The sequence below is a fragment of the Pisolithus orientalis genome, assembly GCF_024613125.1.
Source record: "Pisolithus orientalis strain OTSU chromosome Unknown F5J12scaffold_1, whole genome shotgun sequence".
Lineage (NCBI taxonomy): Eukaryota > Fungi > Basidiomycota > Agaricomycetes > Boletales > Pisolithaceae > Pisolithus > Pisolithus orientalis.
The window spans coordinates 1,179,653-1,198,197 of NW_026260782.1; the positions used below are offsets into that span (position 1 = coordinate 1,179,653).

Consider the following 18,545-nt stretch of genomic DNA (forward strand, 5'->3'; position numbering starts at 1 on the left):
AGTAATTTTGCATACCTTGTTGCTGCGCTTGGTTTCTTACTTAGTAGCTTGTCCAGTCTCTTCCAAGTACCGGTGAACTCAAATTCCTGCGAGCTGGCCGGGAATTCTCTCTCTTTATCTCCCACTCTTTGCTCTCCCTTCGTTTGGCTTCACTTGCGACTGCGTCGCATCGTCGCGACTTCCGACCGCCCTCTGAAACCCGACCTCTCAACCGTATCCCAACTACTAGAAAACAATGTGCTCCGGACCGGCTTGGAAAAGAGAGATTGTTCCCGACCATAAGGTGCGTTTTATTGTCGATCCACTCCATCATATACTACATCTCGTGGTATACAGTTCGACTTCATCGACACGCGAGAATTCACCGACAATGGCTTTCTCATGCGGCTCAAGTGAGTTCATATTTTAGTTCACTCAACCTGCGTAGCTTCACCAGGCAGTTCCTGTATCTGTCGCACTGTGTAGGATGCTTTAGCTGATCCTGCGGCGTTTCAAGGTACCTATGGCTGTATATCATTATCCTCAAGTCGTTCCTTGTATACATATCCGACATTTTCTCAGCAACTACTATGTTGACCACATCGTCATGGTCAAATCAAATCTACAATGACTGTCAACATCAGGAAGGGTGCTTTTATATTCCCTTTGACATTGGCAAGTGGCTGTTCGTAGGGTGTATTTTATTTGGCTTTCTTTTGGTACGTGAAGCTGGTAGCAATACGTATGATATTACTCATTCTTGTCAGTTGGCATACGAGGCGCACAAGTCCAAGAAAATCATTGCAAGTCGGGACATCTCATATGCTTTCACGAATGTGATGGCAAACCATTATTATTCACTGCGTACGTTCCTCTGAACATCAATTGGATGGCACTTCTCACGGCGCCGTTTCAGGTTCCTACAACCACTTCTGCTTCTTTGACCATATCAGTAACTCTACAAAGAAGAAGGATGATTTCGCTTTCTTCATTTTCTTCACCTTCAAGAGTGAGTATCTGAGTTGCCATTATACAGTGGCAATGGTAACGTGAGCTGCACAGGCTGGAAGCGGCTGCTTCTGTCTGATGGACCTCGTCAAACGATCAATGCCCTCACGCTCTATAGCATCTACTTAGCAAAGAAGGGTAATGGTCCTTGGTACAACGTGTCGAAGTATTTTGCGGGAAACAGCTTCTCAACTTCTGCTTTGATGATCTCGACATTTTTCACCGTTGTGATCTTCGCCGGCTCTCTCTTCTTACTGATTTGTGCCGGTGTCTTTTACATCCCCCTTCTTTGTTACATCCAAGGAAACTTGAAGGTGAATAGATTCACTTGGCTGCTCGTTGCATCGATGACTCAACCCATCACTAGGAATATGTTTGTCACAAAGTTGATAAGGTAGGAGGCCACCGATCGGAGTATTTTGCTTTATACTCAACTGTCCTGGCAGCGCATCACGGAGGTCATCAAACGTCGGAATAAAGAGCGTTTAGCAAAGGCTGCTGCCTTGGCCAGGAAAGAAGCCATGGGCGACTATTCCCACCTTATGAACAAAAAGGGGGAGATGATCGCTAAGCCCCTGCCACAACCCACCCTTCCGAATCTCTCAGTTGATGACGACGCAGATACCGTTTCGGTTACTAAGCGTGGTTTGCCCAGTACTCATACCCAGGACTACTACTATGGCTCTGACAGCAAGAGTATAGCCCCTAGTTATCATACGAATCCCGGTGGAGGCGACTATGCGGACTATCCCCCTATGCCTTCCTACAGCGTGCCCTACTCCCAGCAGGCAAGCACGACCTACAATTCTGCATCTGCCTTCGAGGAGGGGGTTCCCAGTCATGTTGGTGATGTGGACAACTACGATGGTCCAATCAGTCACTCGTCAGCTCCAGCGCTCACCACTTACCGACATGATCCCTACGGTGTCGTAGGTGCGGCAGGTACATATCCCACAGATATTCACGAATTGTACCAGGGAAGAGCTTCCCCGGGCACTCGACTGCCAAGCGAAGGGGGAGTGACTCGCGATGTGCAGGACTGTCCGAGTCACTCTCAGCCGCAGCAATACGTCCATGATTATGGCCATTACGGGGATCCATACGGCCAATACCAGGGGCATGGGGGACAAGATGGATATGATTATGGACGTGCTTTTTAGTCCAGGTTGACCAGAGTCTTATGACTATCGTTACATATCCATCACTTGTTATCTCTCTTTTCATTTTATCTCACCTATTTCTCTCCATGTTGTGATGCTGCAAACACAACAAAAGTCCCATGTCTTGTGGGTGGCTCATTGGTGACTTGACATTGTGTCGCCCGACACATTAGATTTTACTAATGGTACATAGCCGAATATAACAAACGCGTCATCACCTAATGCTAACCCTCTTCCTCTTTTTACCTTCCCCAGCAAGTCCCTGTGCATTATCTTCTTCAAGATTCTGCTCCAAGAATTGTGCAATTCCCTCAGCTTCATGTTTCTGTCGCATGTGCTGCAGGGCAGCCAAGTTGTATCCAACTATGTCCTTCTCTTGCCGAAGTGCGCCGCGTAGGTGATTGCGCATGGGAATCAACGATGTCCGCATGAGCTTGTTGGCGACAATCTGGTGGTGATGTACTCTCAACAAGAAGAACATAATACGGGCTACAAGCGTGACGTTCCAACCCTAGTTGAATGCTTTAGTGTCGTTGGCATTTTTATTACCAAATCCTACCATTCGTGCCCACGTATCCAGATAGTGCATCAAGGATATAACTTTGGTAAATGGGAGCACTAGCAGTGCATCGTGGAGGGCAGTACTCGGCACTTTTTCGACGACTCGTAACACATAGGCTTCTGGTTTCAGGTCAAGGGCCGCTAATATGGGGTTCCGAGGCGGAGGCTGTAAATTGAACGCCTCCGATATGTTTTCACGGCCTCTCTGCTCCTCAAACTCCCGCAAGGCTTCAAGTTCGCTATTTGCAAGGTCCAGGGCTTCCATGATACGTTCACCAGCAACTAGAGTCTCCGTTGTTTGCTTTGTTACAGTGGTAACCTCGGTAGACGATTGGCCATTAATTTCATCTCCAGGTTCGCTGCGATTCAGAGAATCGACAAGACCGCGCTCAAAAACACTCTCTAGTTCGCGCTCGCGTTCTTCCTCGAGGAAGAGCTGGAAGCAGTTCAGCCGAGAACGTGCATACAACCAAAACACATACAGGTTCATCAAGTTTCTCCCAAACTCGAATGGATTTGTCGTGCGAACCAGTTACGACAAAATTTCCGTGATTACTGACTGCTAATGCCCAAATCTCGTTATGGTGTCCGTCTAACTTCTGAATGTTCTCGAACTAAGCTAACCATCAATATGGCTGAATGATTATCAATCAATAACCAAACCAACCTTATCACCATCCCAATACTTCAACAATCTGTCTTTGCCTACAGTCCAGAAATAATGTGATTTTTTTTCAAAGAAGACCTGCGTCACACTCTCTTCATGAGCAAATATCGATTTGTGACAATCGCCAAAGTCAAGACCCCAGATCTTAATGTTTTTGTCAGCAGAACCTGTAACTATCAGCTTTGAATCGTCGGATATATCCATGCAGGAGACCGGCAACTACGACAGAATTAATTCTGGTAGAAGCGAAAGATTTCGTGTGCCTCTGACCTTGTGTCCGTATAGCGAGAGGAAGAACTTCAGACTATCTTGGTAGAAAATTTTTACCGTAGCGTCTAGTAGTGACACCGCCAGAAGTTTTCCATTTGGGCTATACCTCACGGACAGTACATCGTCGGACATTTTGAGCGTCCGTACATGCCCTAGCGACAATGATTTCTTGAGATGAGCCTACGAGCGATGTTATTAGAAGACATCGTGAATTATACTATACTTACTGCGGTTTCTTGCCGGAACTCCCAGAACTTCACTTCTTTATCAGCACTGCCACTAACAAGCGCTTGCCCGTCCGGTCGAACGTGTAGCGACCACACGGTTGCGCCGTGAGCTTTAATTGAATCAACGAGAGTTGAGGAAGCCAGATCGTAAATCAATATCTCGCCCGACTTAGTTCCGACCGCGACCTGTGGTGAAGTCGTGAGTGTAACGCAAGAGAAGGGATATTCTCAACGGACGTGTTGATCACCTGGAAGGAAGCAGCTACATGTGGCGTGGCCGCAATCCATGGTGCGGATGCACGCAGTGGTCTTCATATTCCATACTTTCAAGGACCCTGGAAAGGCTTCAACGGGCGAATCCCAGCCCGAAACCAATGCAGCCACTAACCGTTGGAACCCGAAACCAAGATTTGGTCATCCGAGCTCAAACATAAAGTTCGGACATTGTTGCGATGACCTGGGAGATCAAGAACGTATGCACGAGTTGCTTCAAGGGTTTCACCCTTTGATGTCGTGGGAGGGGGGATGTCATATACTTCAAGGGCATTAGAAGTGAGAGCCACAAAGATCTTTCAACAAGATCTCAATCAAAGTCGGATTTTTCTCGTTTACAAAGCCCACCTGGACGCTCGATTTCCCTTTCCCAGTATCTTTAGTGCCGAAGTCGAATGATCGAACCTTCCCGCTCGCCCGGACGACCAAAAGCGGTGCAAAGAAGTCAGGCAGGATGGCTTCATCCGGCTTAGGATCACCCTCATCTAACGTTTTTTTGGTTTCGGTTACCGTGGACCCTACTTTCTCCTTCCCCTTCTTCTCCTTTTCCCGCTTACGTCGTCGCAATTCTTTTTTTCTGACCTCTTCCTCAGTGCGGATTCGAAACACTTCGACGGAGCGTTCGTGCGACTGCACAGCAAGATAAGGTTGATAGGGGTGAAATAGAACACGGGATGCGCGGTGGTGAAGCGCCAAAGGGAAGGAAGCAGTGAAATCGATGATCTTGTCGATCTAGACATTTCTGACGTGAGGCCAGATATCAGTTGTACGACCTTGCATACCTCTCCGGATTCAGATTCTCGTAGCCCGTTCGCCACTGCTTCATAGTTTATCTTCCACGCCTTTAGATCCCCGTCGTTGCTTCCAGTGAGTATGTATTTCTGATCTGAACTAATGTCCATGCTCCAAATTTCAGCGCGGTGGGCAACAGCCGTTTGCATACAATGTTGGGTACTAAGGTCCCACACTTTCATCAATGTGTCCTTCGAAACCGTCAACAAAATGGAGGACGGAGAGTCCACAGAGGTTGATCGAGTTGCTTGGGGGACAAGGAAACGTACGCCAGTCACCTCGTTGCGGTGTCCGCGCAAACTTTGAGAGGTGAGTAAAGTATGGCATCAACCATGAGAAAAAATGGCTACCGATAGAGACCAGCTTCCGCTACAATATCCCATATAATGAGGTCCGTGTCCTGTGATCCGGATGCTAACCTGGTTCCTTCGTTATCGAATGCCAGTGCCGTGACTGCTTTTTTGTGTCCATTAAAAGTCGCAATGACAGAAGAGGAACCACTGTCCCATAGACGAATGGAGCCGTCAGCATAGCCTACCCCGAAGACGTTTTCTTGTGGAGAACGTTCGATGCAGGTCACTTCGGAACGGTGTCCTGTTTCATGCCACACAGCAAGCTGGCAGAATCACTGAGAAGCCTGCACTCGCTACGGAGATATTTCGCACCAGTTGACCTTTCTTTACATCCCAGACCAGGACATCCTCCAGTGCTGGCACATAAGCAACCTTGTCACCATATTTAGAATTTGAAGAATTGCTACATATCAACCCAAACGCCTGCAAAATTCGGATTAGTTTCCGGTAGGAATCCCTCGGTTCATTTGCCTACCTGCGTGGGTCCATGCCTCAAGTAACTGTGGACCATGACAATTGACTCCAGAAGATTTCGAGTTCCCAGCAACCCTTTTCTTCACGATTGCTAGATCGGGCAGTCCTTTCACATGTCACATATTATGTACGTCATGCGAGTCGTCCATGCCCGTTTACGGAAAGTTCAGTACAACCTTCAGTTACATCGTGTCGTTCGTGATATTCGCTCCAAGCAAATCAAATGTCCATCTACCCAGAAGCAGCAAAGCGGCTGTTGACTTTCATCAACGCTTCACCAACACCTTTCCACGCCGTTCAAAACGCAGCAATACGCTTAGAGGCCGCGGGCTTTCGAAAGGTGGTGATTCGGGTATTCGTCTTTGTGCACGTACTCAACCTGTGTTATAGATCAGAGAGACTGATGATTGGGATCTTCAGCCTCAGGGAAAGTATTACTACACAAGGTTCGTCAGAGTTGTGGCTGTTCTTTAACCCATCGATATCGTGAACATCGATCAGAAATCAAACTTCTTTAATCGCATTTACAACGCCTTCGAACTGGAGGCCCGGAACAGGTGTCTCCATAGTAGCAACTCATGTCGATAGTCCGAATCTGAGGGTGAGTAAGAGTTTGTTACTTGTGATTTGATTGACGATAAATGGCTGTTCGGCGTAGGTACGCCCAGTTTCCAAGAAGAACAATTTGGGTTACCTCCAAGTTGGCATCGAGACATATGGAGGGGGCATCTGGCACTCGTGGTTCGATCGCGATCTGTCTCTGGCGGGAAGAGTGATTGTGGTACAGCATGGTGGAACTTTTCGTTCCAAACTCGTCAAAATCGACCGACCTCTTTTGCGAATCCCGTCGCTTGCCATACACTGTAAGCATATTCGTACAAGTCATTGCAGTTCTTTACCAGAGTTTTAAGTGGACAGAAATGTCAACGATTCGTTCAAGTTCAACCAGGAGTCCGAATTCATCCCTATTTTTGGACTTGTAGAGGGCGAACTGAACGATGTGAAAATCCAAGGCGCTTCTGCATCAAGTATTCAGGTCAAGCATCACCCGGCTCTTCTCCTGGTCCTGGCAGAAGAGCTTTCCGTTGCACCGGAAGAAATCCATGACTTCGAACTGTATGTCCTCGAGTATCTAGTAGTCCCCACAGTCGATCTCAATCGAGAATTCGACTTTAGCCACCTCTACGACACACAACCTTCTGTTCTAGGAGGCATCGGCAATGAATTCATCTTTAGCCCGCGCTTAGATAACCAGTTTTCTTCGTGAGTAATGAAAGTTCCGCTGTAAAGATTCCAATGTTGATTATCTTCACAGATACTGTGCTGTGGAAGCTATTGCCACCCACGCGGAAAACCCTAACTTCAATGAGTTTGTTGGGAATGTAAACTGTGTCGCTCTTTTCAACCACGAAGAAATCGGCAGTGTATCTACAACTGGGGCAGAATCGTCCCTGATTCCATCTCTTCTACAACGACTCTCACCCGAACCAGCTTTGTATTCACAGTCGGTTTCGCGGTCCTTCGTTGTTTCTGCGGATATGGGCCATGCTGTTCATCCCAATTACAGTACAAAGCACGAGGAGAATCATAGACCTATCATAAACGGTGGTATGATCATAAAGACGAACGCGAAGCAGAGATATGCCAGTGATGCCATTAGTACTTTTCTATTCAGAAAGCTTGTCGAACGGAAAGGAGGAAAAGTGCAAGAATTCGAGGTGCGGAACGACATGTGAGTCTCCCTTCATCGTTCACTATATCTCACCTACATAGTCACAAACCAATTTATAGGGCATGCGGTTCAACCGTTGGGCCCATGCTTTCGAAGATTGGCCTTCGCACCGTGGATGTTGGCAATGCTATGCTCTCAATGCATTCCATTCGAGAGACTGGTGGCTCTCATGACGTTCAACATGCTATTGACGCTTTTAGCTCTCTCTTTGATGGCTTTGCAGAGTTGGATGGAGACCTTTTAATCGATTAAGGATGTTATCATTGGAAAGGCAATCAACGTCCTTGCGATGGGACCCATGTCATAGACGTTCTCAGTTCTGTTGTTTTGGAGACATTCTTTACCTTCCGTTATACCCGATAAAAGTCGTTTCTTCGCCATCCCCCAGCAGTGGGCAAGGTTCCGTTCTCGCCCAACTTTTGGTCGTTCAAGGTCAGCCCTCGTACACTAGCAATTGAACACAATACTATTTGTTCCTCAATTTACGCGTGATGCAACTAGTGAGAACACGCAAGTCACGCTCCTTTACAACTACCAACTTCGGGACCTAGGCTGATGAAGATATGATGGCCACAACCATATAAAATTTCAGATCCGTTGACAGGGTTTCGCATCTCCGATCGTGTAACTGCCTTTTCCTGCTTGCGTACTTGCGCTTGCCTCCCGAGCCTTACGAGGATGTAGTCGACCACAATTTAATTCATCTCGCAATTTGCCCTTGCTCACAGCAGCTGCGTCAGTGAGCCCGTGTGGAAACCATCAACGTTCATATCAATATCCAGGGTGTGGTTTCGCAACTTAAAGTTATATCAGGGTCACCAAGCGAGATATGGCTTCCATCAGCGTCCTAGGCCATCTACCGGCGCCGACTCCAATAGAAATCCAAGAAGGTAGCTTTGTCCTCCCAACCAAAGCGAACTCGCCGCATTTTACCGATTCTCTCCACCAGAACAGCACAAGCTTCCGAAAGTGAATCTACCGGTGCGACTTCGCTCGCCATGAATAGGTCAGAACTAGGAGACTCTGAGGGGGGGAGCATGCAAACAGACATGGGTTGAGAGGACAGGGATGTCAAGAGCGTAAAGAGGTGGCGGAGAGGATTTAGTGAATAAGACGGTATTGGATGTGAGGGGGACGGTCTCCGAGGAGTAGGAGGATCATATCTAAAGTACCGATCAGATAAACAGAGAGATACCCAACTGGCATCATTACCTGATACACATGATAAAAACTTTAAATTGTTTTGTAGGGAGATGGGTACCTTCAAAGACATCAACAAAGCGAAGCAATCCGCGGCCATTGCTAGTGGTGCACTCAGGAAACACAACAACCGGTCGTTCCGCGGACTGCTTCAGTTCCTTTAGCTGTGATACAGTGTTGAAGGTCAACCGATCTGGAGTATGACCTGTAGTCTGTATCATCGAAAATAACGACACTCGGCGGAAACCCCTAACCGCCGAGCGAGAAGTTATGGTCTGCAAACTTGAAGGTGAGGGTACTCCAGAATCTTTACTACGCCCTGGTCTATAAGTGATGGGGGACGAATCAGAATTTACGACGGATGACTTGCGCTCCTCAAAGACAGGCATCACAAATATAGGATCAAATCTATATGATCCGTTAGCTTATACGCGTGTGACTGTTTAAATTGAAATAATCCTTCACCTGTACACCATCCACAGCAGGTCTATCCACGAACTCCAGTTAGATACGATGATATCACCAGCCTGTGGACACCGTGGAATCTCATGCAGTTTCCTGCCAAGATTAATTCACGAAAATTGCCAACCGCATAAAATAATTGATGTACTGACCGTTTCTTAGCAACAATTTCTTCCTGTATCTGCATGAAACCTAATACATAAAGAGCCAGGCGAGCCGCAAGTCGTGTTGCAAGTCGTGACAGAGAACGACGGAGTAGAGGTATCGGTACCTGGGTATTGTGAGGCAACACTCAGTGCACCAGGGTGCACTCACGAGTAAGGTGCATAATCCGTAATGCAAGCCGCAGTACAACAGAAATATTGCGGCGATCAGAAAGGTCCTCAATATCAGTGCGGCGCCGCGAATTGGGAGTAACAGTGTCGCAGATGAACCGTTATCTGAGGGTGAAACAGGCAGAAGAAATGGCTATGTCACATTAAATATGACAGTGCGAAGCGCGAGGACTGAGAGACTGACCTGAATCCCTGTGCCAGGGTCCTAAACTGGAGTGAGAAAGTGGAAAAACGGACTCAACACAACTCAAAACCTCACCCTAAACGCAGAGAACTTCTCCATAGTTAGCGACTTGGCACCAGTCAAAGGCAGCGATCAACATCCAGCTTCTCGGGTCGGAGGCCGCGCCAGACGTGGATGTGTTATGTTATAGTCACCTGACTTACGTGTGCGTTCGAGTGTTCCTGGACGCATCCTGGTCCAGGTCTGAGATCTGAAAGTTGTTTTGTCCCCCGAGTTTCTGCCGGACCGAAAGAGCCGGGCCAGCTAGATTGGGAATCATTGCTCTTACGGGGTGCGGCCGACTTATTTCACGCCCGTACTTGAATCATGACGAGCGACTTGCAGCGATCTCAGGTCGAAATGGACATGGACAGGCGGCGGCGCACGCGGTTTGGTGGTTGATGTCAGTGATGATGGCAGTTCACGCTCGGTCACCTCACAACACCTAGGCTTCTTCATAGCGTTGAATCTTCACACTACCTAATGCTATCTCTAACAACAGCTTAGAAAGAGCAAATGGACGATCTGCGCTGCCTACTTCTCGTAGTTGCAATATATGCAAGCACTCCTTTTAGACTACGTCTTTCTCTAGCCATATACATAGCCTCCTGTAACATGACGCGGGGTTATCTCTCGTGAAACTACCTCCTCTACTCGTGTTTGTACTCGTAGCGTCCAGGAGTGCCCGGAGGGCTTTTGGTATATCATGTGAAATGTCTTCTCCCATCACCAGGTTGATATGTACCGCGTGAAACATATTCCCCTCCCCTTTGAACGATATGTAATGATAGCTTGCATTACGACCTGCTGTAATGCAGTCAGGCAGTAGATAAGTACCAAACATGAAGAATGATCAATAAAAATGCAGGAAGAGTAGCGATAGGCTGGCCCCAACGAGGAACACGAGGATAAAAATTCTACTGTCCTTGGCCCGGCGTCTGGCCTCTCTAAGTTGTGAATTTCCCTTCTCAACTGTGGATGTTATAGCCATCGCATCCTCGTACAGTTGATCTGTTAGCTCCGTCTGGCGGGTTAGGTGGGCGACAAGCTCCATTTGTAGGTTACTGATATCCATTAGTCGTGCCTCCGCTTGTTGCACAGACTCCAGTGTATCCTGGGCGGACCGCAAGAGAGTCAGTATTTTCTGCCTCGAATTGGAGGATCTGCGATTGAGTCAATTCAATGTCCTCGTTATCCGTGTCGTCATCTGTCGATGATGTAGTGCTAATAAAGCCTTGGGCGCTGTCCTTATGGCGGTAGGACGCGACACCAATGGTCGCCACTATGCCAGAAACCAGTGCAGAGGAAGCACCCTCCAGCCACCTATCGGAACTCGTCTCCCGCTTTTCTGGCAGGGAAACCTTTGTCCCGATGGTCATAGCTTCACGCGCGGCACTAGATCCTAGGGTGCGTGACCTCTCCAATTGGCGCTTCACACGTTCCTCTTGCATTGACTTCTGGGTTTGGCTTGCCTCAGTCAGACGACGATTGAGGTACCACGTAATGCTGGAATGGTGGGCTGCGGTATACTCGGATGCTATGGTTGAATCGTCATGCCGGAATTTCGCTGGTAGGAACCTTGTGATTGGGTTGATTTCGCGTGCCGTCAACTCAGCACGCCCTGGTGAGTTGGAGTGTCACTGGGAATCATTTGTAAAAGCACGAAAACAAACCGCACGCTTTTCTAGCGCTTCCATGGCTTTGATTCTATCCGCACAGCGTGAAAATATCACGCGAGCTTGGAGATCAATCTGATCCCGTTCTTCATTCGTAAGATATCGAATTTCTGACCACGTTCCATCCAGGTCGTCAAGGTTAAGATTCCGAGGACCTCGCCAGCCCAAAGGGGAGGAATGTGAGTCCACGCTAAGATACGGCTTGCGGATGAGAGCCAACATTCGGGCCAGTGTATTAATATGATTCAGCTGAGGAAGACGTCCTGAGACAGAAATTAGTGGGAACCAACAGCGACGTACAATGGTGTAAGCCTCGCGGAGGTATTCTGCGCCAAAGACAGATTTAGTGTCCTCAGTAGACACCTTCCGCCGCTTGGAAGGCGTAAGACTCCTTTGCAGCGCCAAGGCACCCCGAAAGTCTTCAGTGCGGTCCGTATATCCCATCTTGAAGGATAGGTACGGAACTTCAAGACGAAGTGGACTGGATTCCAGGTCATGTGACCGAAACGTGCTTTAGTGCAAGCACGCCGAGCCGCATACCCTTTATATTTTTTCAGTGACACCGAGAGCTGGGATCAGGCGAACCAGAAGAGACGGGCGCCTTCAATAATAGCCAGTTGCTGTGGGCCTTTAGTTTTGCCCACCATCCAAGTGCTCTTCGTATACAAACTGAGGCTTCTGTTGTAAATCGTCCCAGGAGCAAATTTCTTACTAGTGTGGCCCATTCCACAACCATTGAGGTGAGCCTATCATAGCCATGACGTCTCTTGTGATGATTCAGAGTGGAAGCTGCATCGACTCGCTTTGCGAACTTGGGCATGGCTGGGTTGGGTTGATGACCACAATGTTCTAGATACTTCTGATTTTTCAACCTGTCCTACCGTTAGACCCGGGCGTTTATTGACTGCTCTGGTATCCTTTTCGTAGAATTTCATGGATCCACGTAGAGCCCGTGATCCTCGTCTTGCACGCGCTGACCCACGCATCCAACGGCTAGCGTCGGGGTCGCCCGTACCGCCACAGCAGGCACAGTCCTCAGTGCCATGGCCGCCCTCGGGATCATATGCGTCAGCCCAACAAGTCTCGCGGCCGTCTAGCCGACAAGCAACATCAAGTACAGGGAGCAGTACAGTGACAATATCCGGTGTCGACAAGCCTCCGCTGTCCATTTACAAACCCCGCACACTGTTCTGTGTGGTCTGTGCAAGCAATCAGGTATGCTGCTACTAGATGTTTGGCAGAGGTACTTCTACACTCTTTAGAACCGTTCTATGGAGGGACATCATGTCTTACAGTGTGTGATGGTCTGCGTTTTGCGACCTAGGATTAGGCTGACTTCACTCTAGAAAAGCAGGCTATCGTGTCATTTCATTCGGCACGGGATTCTGCTGTCCGCCTTCCTGGACCATCGATAGACAAACCCAACATATATGCTTTTGGAACGCCGTACAACTCGATATTTGAAGAACTACAAGCAAAGGACCCGCGTCTGTGAGTGGAGTTTGCAGAGTGTACCTTGAATAATTTAAGTCGGCTGGAAACAAGGTATACGGCAAATGGGCTCCTTCAAATGCTAGATCGCAACCGCAAAATAAAGCTCGCTCCAGAGCGCTGGCAAGATAGCAGAGCCATAGCGGATGTGGTAATCACGTGCGAGGAGCGTTGTTTTGACGCTGTATGTGATGGTGAGTTGGTGCAAATTACGACATAGTTTGAACGTGCTGACAATCAGGAAGATCTTCTGAATCGTGGAGGCGATTTCAACAGGCCGGTGCATATCATCAACATAGAAATCAAGGATAACCACTGAGGAGGCACTGATTGCTGGAAAGGCCGATGTTGGATTTGGCAGCCGCGGTCGGTAGTGTTCACTACTTCAAGACTAAAATGCTGATGAGAAAATATGCAGATAGAGGCATGCCAAGATTTGGATGAGGACATTGATAAGATACTGCAGGCGCAACAAGAACGACATCCACACAGTATCCTGCATGCGGTAGCATTTTACTAGAAATGCTTCCGGATGGCAACATCATCCCACGCAGAATATCTGCCGGCTTCTGACATTTTGTTATTTTTTTAATATCACCTCAGAATAACACAATTTTTCGTTGCAAGCGATAACACTGGACATGAGTTGCACGTGAGAAAGGAAGGCGTAATAGTTAGCCATTCTTGTTTGATGCCCCTCTAATCGTCTGCGCCCAAGAGTATAAAGGGGTGCGGGGTAATTCAAGCTGTCACAACTTGGAATTTGAACTTTTTCTTTCTTTCTCACAGATAACGCCCGTACCATGCCTTCCCTCCGTCTCGGAAGTATCGCCCCTGACTTTGAGGCAGAAACAACTACAGGTCCTATCAAGTTCCACGAGTTTATTGGGGATTCATGGGTATGTGTGTACGCGTTAGCCCTCAAGTACTTCATTAACAACTTCTATAAGGTTATCTTGTTCTCGCACCCTGGCGACTTTACTCCTGTCTGCACCACCGAACTCGGTGAGGTCGCCCGTCGCGCAGATGACTTTGCAAAGCGGAACGTCAAGGTCATCGGAATCTCCGCTAATAACCTTCAAGACCACAACAGTTGGATTCAGGACATCAATGAATACGGTGCTAAATTTGGTCCAACCGACGTCCAGTTCCCTATTGTGCGTGTTCAACGCCCTTCCCTAACCCAGCGCTGTTGCATGATGCTATCTAATGTAGATCGCCGACTGAGGATAGGAGAATTTCGACCCTTTATGACATGCTTGATGAACAGGATGCTACCAACCGTGATGCAAAGGGCCTTCCTTTCACGGTTCGTTTACACATCGGAGGTGTCGATTACGATCAGCGCTCATCCGCAATAGATTCGCACAGTCTTCGTGATCGACCCCAAGAAGGTCATCCGGCTCACGATTTCTTACCCTGCTTCTACCGGCCGCAACTTTGACGAGGTTTTGCGGTAAGTGATCCGGTGCCTTGTTAGAAAGGATGTTAACTTTATGATGATCAGCGTCGTTGATTGTAAGCATTTGCTCGTTGCAATCATCTTGTAACCTTACATGACTATTCATTAGCATTGCAACTTGGTGACAAGTACCGGATAACTACACCGGTGAACTGGAAGAAGGGTGATGATGTTATTGTTCACCCGGCTGTCTCTACCGAGCAGGCCAAGGTGTTATTCCCTCAAGTGACGGTCCATAAGGTGCGTGGTTCTGCACAAAACTAAGATTGCTACGAATAACGTCGCGTCGAGCAGCCGTATCTGAGAACAACCCCTTTCCCTACGCAGTGATGGATGGAGAAAAGGCTGAAGGAACGATCATGGAGATGTACAGTATCCGGTATTGCACATGAGTTGTGTCGCTAAAGTTACGAGCCTCTCGCGCATTTTTATATGATCTGGTACATATTTGCGAGGCGTGATGAATCCGATGTGTTCTTATTGTCAGAGAAGCACGTCTAAGACTGCAACAGAAACAAAAGAGAAGAAAAGAACTGAAGAAGCCCACACGCATCAAACTTTGTGGCATAACATCATGTTTCTGGAATTTTTAAGCATAACAATGGCAGCGAGCGTAGGTCATCGGGCGGACGGCGATTTCGTAACAGGAAGCAATGTTTTTTGTTTGCTACTATTTGATTTAAAGGCGCTTGCAAAACAAATGTCAACACGGACGCGTAATGGAACGCGCGTTCGACTTAGCACCGTAATCACGTCTTGTACTATCAGTAGTTCTTCACGCGAACCTTTCGACGATGGCCAGCGCAGAGGGCGGCGCATATAGGTAGCACTAATACGTCTTATCTTTGATGCTGTTCTCAATCCTCTTCAGTTATTCCCTTACCGTCTTCTCACCGAGCGGGAAGTTGGTGCAGATCGAACATGCCCTGGCTACTGTGTCGCAGGGTACCACAAGCCTTGGAATCAAAGGTATCCAATTTTGGTAATGTCCCGCCTCAACACAGTCCTTATCTCACATAGCATCCAACGGGATTGTTATTGCCACGGAGAAGAAATCTTCGTCCATACTTATAGACGATTCCATGATCGAGAAGGTGGCGGTGGTATGCCCGAACATTGGAATCGTATACTCTGGCATGGGTCCCGATTTTCGTGTATTAATTGCTCGTGCACGAAAAAGCGCTCAGGCATATTGGAAGGTGTATGGTGAATATCCGCCCACGAAAGTTTTGACGCAGGAAATAGCCACGGTTATGCAGCAAGCCACGCAGTCTGGGTATGGTTGGCATGTCCCTACACGCGTTGCACGCTCAGGCGAACACATTTTTTTCATAGTGGCGTGCGTCCATTCGGCGTGTCATTACTTGTCGCGGGATGGGACATCCATCGCGGTCCTAGTCTATACCAAGTTGATCCATCAGGATCTTTCTGGGCGTGGAAGGCAAGTGCCATAGGTAAAAATATGGTAAATGCGAAGACGTTCTTGGAAAAGCGGTACGTCTTATCCAGCGCCGATCACATGCATGTCAACGCTTACTTTTTTGACGTAAAGATACAATGATGATATCAGCTTGGAGGATGCAATCCACACCGCCCTCCTCACGTTGAAGGAAGGTTTTGAAGGGCAGATGACCGAGAAGACGATAGAGATTGGCGTAGTCACGGTTCCCACCGTGGAAGAACTCCAGGCGGAAACACATGGTGGAGGGACTGGGCGGCCAAGACCTACTTTCCGTAAGTTGAGTGAAGAGGAAGTCAAAGATTATTTGGCGCTGTGAATATGATATGTATTTTTACGTGCGTCGTGTTTCACTTCCTCGTTCTGGCAGCTGCTTTGCTAAGTGCTCTTTCCACATTTCGGCAGACGAACTACAAAGGGCGGTGTGTTTGTGCTACAATGTCGATATCTTCGTAAGTGAAGTGATGATGTAGTTGATGCTTTCAACGTGCTCGTGTGACATTTGCTGGGAAGGGCTGACAATGACCGAAGCCTTGCCATCGGAAGAAAACATTTATCGTTCCCCTCCGGTGACGAGTATTGTGGAGCGCAGGCCAACACTCACTCACGCAATACTTCATTAATGTGCTGCTCCCTACGCTCAGATTGTCACAAATCAGAATGGCCTTCTAAATCACATTTTGAGACGATCTCGATCAAGTGATCGTGTTCGTCGTGTTGTCGTACCGCGCCGCTCGCTGGGTGGTTTTGCACTGACCCAGTACTGACCTGTAAAATCCAGGATTTTTCATCTCCTATATAGCTACGACTGTCTGCCGCCGCTTTCCCCTCAGATTTCTCGACCACTGTGCCGATGCATCATCCCCGTCAGCCCGCCGCTCACAAGCTCGACAAGCACTTCTCATTCCCTCCTCCAATTCAGATGCGACACAAAGGTCGTAACGCTTGCTCTGCATGCAAGAAAGCACACATCAAAGTAAGGTAGCCTGTGATCTTCCTTTATTAGTGTGTAACGTCTTCACTGTCTTAGTGTGTTTATGATGAGGGGCAACAGTCTTGTCACCGCTGTTCAACTAGAGCTCTCAGGTGTAGTCGGTCAGGTACACATCAGCCGGCGGATGCGGAAGCTTCTGCATCCCCGGCATCCCGACCTTCCGAAAACGCCTCGATGCACCAGACGCAACTTGGAGCTGGTACTGATGTTCAACCTGTATCGCAAGATGTGCAGGCCGGCCAACCGCGCGGCATTACCGAATACGGTGACGTCCAGCGCCGCTTCCATCAGGATGCTCGCGTTGTCGCGGACGACCAATTAGGATGGTAAATAACTATTCTTCTGAGATGACTTCTAGTTAAATGAAGATTAATCGTGCAGGTACTTGCCCTTCGACCATCTGAATGATCTGACGCCTCAAACTTCCCCGGTTGCCAATCCTCAAGACATGCTATTGTATGAGACTGTTCCTCAGTATGACCCCTCGCATCCCTCAGGCTAGTAAGTCCATGCACCAGCGAAATGCTTGTGGCACTTTTTTGAAACGATGACGCAGCTACGTAACTCCCATCCCGTGGGGTGTGAACCCTCCAGACGACGGCCAATACCAAGTCGGATATGCTGAGCAATGGGCCTCTCAAACTGACCCCTCATCTCTCCCAGAAGCGTCAGTTCTTTGATTTAGGCAATGTTCGTGGCTTTTGACACCATCATACAGGTGATAGTGTTCGGCGCTGACGCTCCCCTCGCCACTGCAGGACAGTACTTTGCCTAATTCAGCGAACTCAGAGGGGACCACGCTTATCCCACGCATTTCCCATCCACTTGATTTTCATGTAGCTCCGCAGGACCTGTGCTTTGAATTACTATAGCGCCCTGGGACATGGCGGACATTTTTTTCGCCTCTCTGAATTTTATTTCTTCTGGACTCTCGACTGTAGTTCGTTGATACGTAGCGTACATACAATGTTTTCTTTTAATCAATGTTCCTGCGCGAAACAGAGTCCGGAATGAGCGCTTGAGCTTTGTACCGCCGGCAATTCAGGTACATGAAGGCGTGGCTTTACCATTCCTACGCCCTAAGTTAAGTTAGTCGCCGTCGGTCCCTTGGTGCCCAGAGTGTCATACCTCCCTTTCCACTGGTGTACCATGCAAGAGGTTCTGGTTGCGAATATAGTCCAGCATACTCTTCCCTTCTGAACTGTCAGGTGATGTCCCCCCCCCTCCATTCGTGGTCCGTCCGAACCCTTCGGCATAAAAGGCTAAGGGAGGGCGGCACCGAAACATTTGTTGTGGCGTCAGTGCCGACCACCACCAGTGGAATTCGCGACTTTGCCAGCGGTTGCGTCTGTGGGTTAGCTATCCTCAGCTATCCTGACTCTGAGGACATGTTCTATGTCAGTCGCGCTATACGATCGCCTGCCCTCATGTATCTAGATTACGGATCATGCGAGTATTGCCCTCGCTACGCGGAAATTTGAAACGTGTTTAATCGATTTGTGCTCCTGTACTTTTCCCCCTCCCTTCTTTCCTCAAGCCACACGTTGGTTCCAGACGTCTTTTCCTCACTCATACGGACACGTTTCCTCTAACACCAATAAAGTCACTCGCGGATGATTCACGACACGGAAACAACTTATTCGCGGCAGCTTCGTGTACTTTTCCTGGATGGTATGAAACGTCTCCTTCTGCCCACGCGATCCTAATTGTTTGTTTCAGGATAACGGATGCAATGCGGTGGATCCTT

General features: G+C 48.3%; 9 protein-coding genes across 9 annotated transcripts; 6 read left to right on the top strand and 3 right to left on the bottom strand.

Moving 5' to 3' along the window:
- Positions 1-37: 37 nt before the first annotated feature.
- Positions 38-2,366, top strand: F5J12DRAFT_792348 (uncharacterized protein). Its single transcript, XM_051743929.1, has 8 exons — positions 38-283; positions 337-392; positions 497-698; positions 747-843; positions 896-988; positions 1,042-1,301; positions 1,355-1,381; positions 1,434-2,366. Exons 1-8 carry the CDS (start codon positions 236-238, stop codon positions 2,145-2,147), a joined length of 1,497 nt encoding a protein of 498 aa, XP_051605728.1. The 5' UTR covers positions 38-235; the 3' UTR covers positions 2,148-2,366.
- Positions 2,362-5,811, bottom strand: F5J12DRAFT_760164 (WD40-repeat-containing domain protein; the record flags this gene model as incomplete). The annotated part of the gene is made up of 13 exons (XM_051742114.1): positions 5,766-5,811; positions 5,603-5,713; positions 5,288-5,553; positions 4,928-5,237; positions 4,494-4,877; positions 4,261-4,441; positions 4,110-4,207; positions 3,873-4,058; positions 3,646-3,825; positions 3,376-3,594; positions 3,191-3,322; positions 2,707-3,144; positions 2,362-2,658 (listed from the first exon to the last, which is right to left on the bottom strand). The coding sequence occupies exons 1-13, from the start codon at positions 5,799-5,801 to the stop codon at positions 2,362-2,364; spliced, it is 2,838 nt and encodes a 945-aa protein (XP_051605729.1). The 5' UTR covers positions 5,802-5,811.
- A 112-nt stretch (positions 5,812-5,923) lies between these two features.
- F5J12DRAFT_19672 (peptidase M18) lies at positions 5,924-8,050 on the top strand. The gene is made up of 8 exons (XM_051738358.1): positions 5,924-6,104; positions 6,155-6,210; positions 6,266-6,365; positions 6,423-6,627; positions 6,676-6,880; positions 6,941-7,027; positions 7,080-7,496; positions 7,538-8,050. The coding sequence occupies exons 1-8, from the start codon at positions 5,988-5,990 to the stop codon at positions 7,746-7,748; spliced, it is 1,398 nt and encodes a 465-aa protein (XP_051605730.1). The 5' UTR covers positions 5,924-5,987; the 3' UTR covers positions 7,749-8,050.
- A 302-nt stretch (positions 8,051-8,352) lies between these two features.
- On the bottom strand, positions 8,353-10,054 carry F5J12DRAFT_933345 (uncharacterized protein; the record flags this gene model as incomplete). Its single annotated transcript, XM_051749568.1, has 7 exons — positions 9,753-10,054; positions 9,678-9,698; positions 9,474-9,626; positions 9,286-9,429; positions 9,162-9,241; positions 8,709-9,104; positions 8,353-8,659 (listed from the first exon to the last, which is right to left on the bottom strand). Exons 1-7 carry the CDS (start codon positions 9,774-9,776, stop codon positions 8,353-8,355), a joined length of 1,125 nt encoding a protein of 374 aa, XP_051605731.1. The 5' UTR covers positions 9,777-10,054.
- A 275-nt stretch (positions 10,055-10,329) lies between these two features.
- F5J12DRAFT_792392 (snare protein syntaxin 18/UFE1) lies at positions 10,330-12,214 on the bottom strand. The gene is made up of 5 exons (XM_051743930.1): positions 12,105-12,214; positions 11,693-12,048; positions 11,395-11,641; positions 10,980-11,337; positions 10,330-10,864 (listed from the first exon to the last, which is right to left on the bottom strand). Exons 2-5 carry the CDS (start codon positions 11,834-11,836, stop codon positions 10,570-10,572), a joined length of 1,044 nt encoding a protein of 347 aa, XP_051605732.1. The 5' UTR covers positions 11,837-12,048; positions 12,105-12,214; the 3' UTR covers positions 10,330-10,569.
- A 111-nt stretch (positions 12,215-12,325) lies between these two features.
- On the top strand, positions 12,326-13,403 carry F5J12DRAFT_902123 (phosphoprotein phosphatase; the record flags this gene model as incomplete). The annotated part of the gene is given in 7 exon segments (XM_051748250.1): positions 12,326-12,607; positions 12,655-12,690; positions 12,747-12,883; positions 12,938-13,077; positions 13,129-13,163; positions 13,183-13,249; positions 13,306-13,403. The coding sequence occupies 7 exon segments, from the start codon at positions 12,326-12,328 to the stop codon at positions 13,401-13,403; spliced, it is 795 nt and encodes a 264-aa protein (XP_051605733.1).
- A 207-nt stretch (positions 13,404-13,610) lies between these two features.
- Positions 13,611-14,973, top strand: F5J12DRAFT_792409 (thioredoxin-like protein). The gene is made up of 6 exons (XM_051743931.1): positions 13,611-13,782; positions 13,834-14,040; positions 14,112-14,192; positions 14,245-14,331; positions 14,475-14,585; positions 14,640-14,973. The coding sequence occupies exons 1-6, from the start codon at positions 13,687-13,689 to the stop codon at positions 14,673-14,675; spliced, it is 618 nt and encodes a 205-aa protein (XP_051605734.1). The 5' UTR covers positions 13,611-13,686; the 3' UTR covers positions 14,676-14,973.
- A 104-nt stretch (positions 14,974-15,077) lies between these two features.
- On the top strand, positions 15,078-16,153 carry F5J12DRAFT_19806 (nucleophile aminohydrolase). Its single transcript, XM_051738370.1, has 5 exons — positions 15,078-15,168; positions 15,217-15,314; positions 15,366-15,621; positions 15,681-15,839; positions 15,898-16,153. The coding sequence occupies exons 1-5, from the start codon at positions 15,140-15,142 to the stop codon at positions 16,121-16,123; spliced, it is 768 nt and encodes a 255-aa protein (XP_051605735.1). The 5' UTR covers positions 15,078-15,139; the 3' UTR covers positions 16,124-16,153.
- A 299-nt stretch (positions 16,154-16,452) lies between these two features.
- On the top strand, positions 16,453-17,792 carry F5J12DRAFT_19821 (uncharacterized protein). The gene is made up of 4 exons (XM_051738371.1): positions 16,453-16,780; positions 16,835-17,124; positions 17,180-17,299; positions 17,355-17,792. Exons 1-4 carry the CDS (start codon positions 16,658-16,660, stop codon positions 17,476-17,478), a joined length of 657 nt encoding a protein of 218 aa, XP_051605736.1. The 5' UTR covers positions 16,453-16,657; the 3' UTR covers positions 17,479-17,792.
- Positions 17,793-18,545: the final 753 nt, after the last annotated feature.

What these genes read in the sequence shown, in the direction of transcription:
- F5J12DRAFT_792348 (XM_051743929.1), top strand. Translation starts at nt 236, where the DNA reads ATGTGCTCCGGACCGGCTTGGAAAAGAGAGATTGTTCCCGACCATAAG. An exon ending in GGCTTTCTCATGCGGCTCAA is followed by an intron (nt 393 to 496) that starts GTGAGTTCATAT and finishes CGGCGTTTCAAG; the next exon opens with GTACCTATGGCTGTATATCA. An exon ending in TTTGTCACAAAGTTGATAAG is followed by an intron (nt 1,382 to 1,433) that starts GTAGGAGGCCAC and finishes CTGTCCTGGCAG; the next exon opens with CGCATCACGGAGGTCATCAA.
- F5J12DRAFT_19672 (XM_051738358.1), top strand. Translation starts at nt 5,988, where the DNA reads ATGTCCATCTACCCAGAAGCAGCAAAGCGGCTGTTGACTTTCATCAAC. An exon ending in TCGATAGTCCGAATCTGAGG is followed by an intron (nt 6,366 to 6,422) that starts GTGAGTAAGAGT and finishes TGTTCGGCGTAG; the next exon opens with GTACGCCCAGTTTCCAAGAA. An exon ending in CCCGTCGCTTGCCATACACT is followed by an intron (nt 6,628 to 6,675) that starts GTAAGCATATTC and finishes CAGAGTTTTAAG; the next exon opens with TGGACAGAAATGTCAACGAT.
- F5J12DRAFT_792392 (XM_051743930.1), bottom strand. Translation starts at nt 11,836, where the DNA reads ATGGGATATACGGACCGCACTGAAGACTTTCGGGGTGCCTTGGCGCTG. An exon ending in TCCGCGAGGCTTACACCATT is followed by an intron (nt 11,642 to 11,692) that starts GTACGTCGCTGT and finishes CGTCTTCCTCAG; the next exon opens with CTGAATCATATTAATACACT. An exon ending in CATGGAAGCGCTAGAAAAGC is followed by an intron (nt 11,338 to 11,394) that starts GTGCGGTTTGTT and finishes CCAACTCACCAG; the next exon opens with GGCGTGCTGAGTTGACGGCA.
- F5J12DRAFT_792409 (XM_051743931.1), top strand. Translation starts at nt 13,687, where the DNA reads ATGCCTTCCCTCCGTCTCGGAAGTATCGCCCCTGACTTTGAGGCAGAA. An exon ending in CCGACGTCCAGTTCCCTATT is followed by an intron (nt 14,041 to 14,111) that starts GTGCGTGTTCAA and finishes TCGCCGACTGAG; the next exon opens with GATAGGAGAATTTCGACCCT. An exon ending in CAAAGGGCCTTCCTTTCACG is followed by an intron (nt 14,193 to 14,244) that starts GTTCGTTTACAC and finishes CATCCGCAATAG; the next exon opens with ATTCGCACAGTCTTCGTGAT.
- F5J12DRAFT_19806 (XM_051738370.1), top strand. Translation starts at nt 15,140, where the DNA reads ATGGCCAGCGCAGAGGGCGGCGCATATAG. An exon ending in CACAAGCCTTGGAATCAAAG is followed by an intron (nt 15,315 to 15,365) that starts GTATCCAATTTT and finishes TATCTCACATAG; the next exon opens with CATCCAACGGGATTGTTATT. An exon ending in CAGCAAGCCACGCAGTCTGG is followed by an intron (nt 15,622 to 15,680) that starts GTATGGTTGGCA and finishes TTTTTTTCATAG; the next exon opens with TGGCGTGCGTCCATTCGGCG.
- F5J12DRAFT_19821 (XM_051738371.1), top strand. Translation starts at nt 16,658, where the DNA reads ATGCATCATCCCCGTCAGCCCGCCGCTCACAAGCTCGACAAGCACTTC. An exon ending in GCAAGAAAGCACACATCAAA is followed by an intron (nt 16,781 to 16,834) that starts GTAAGGTAGCCT and finishes TCACTGTCTTAG; the next exon opens with TGTGTTTATGATGAGGGGCA. An exon ending in GCGGACGACCAATTAGGATG is followed by an intron (nt 17,125 to 17,179) that starts GTAAATAACTAT and finishes TTAATCGTGCAG; the next exon opens with GTACTTGCCCTTCGACCATC.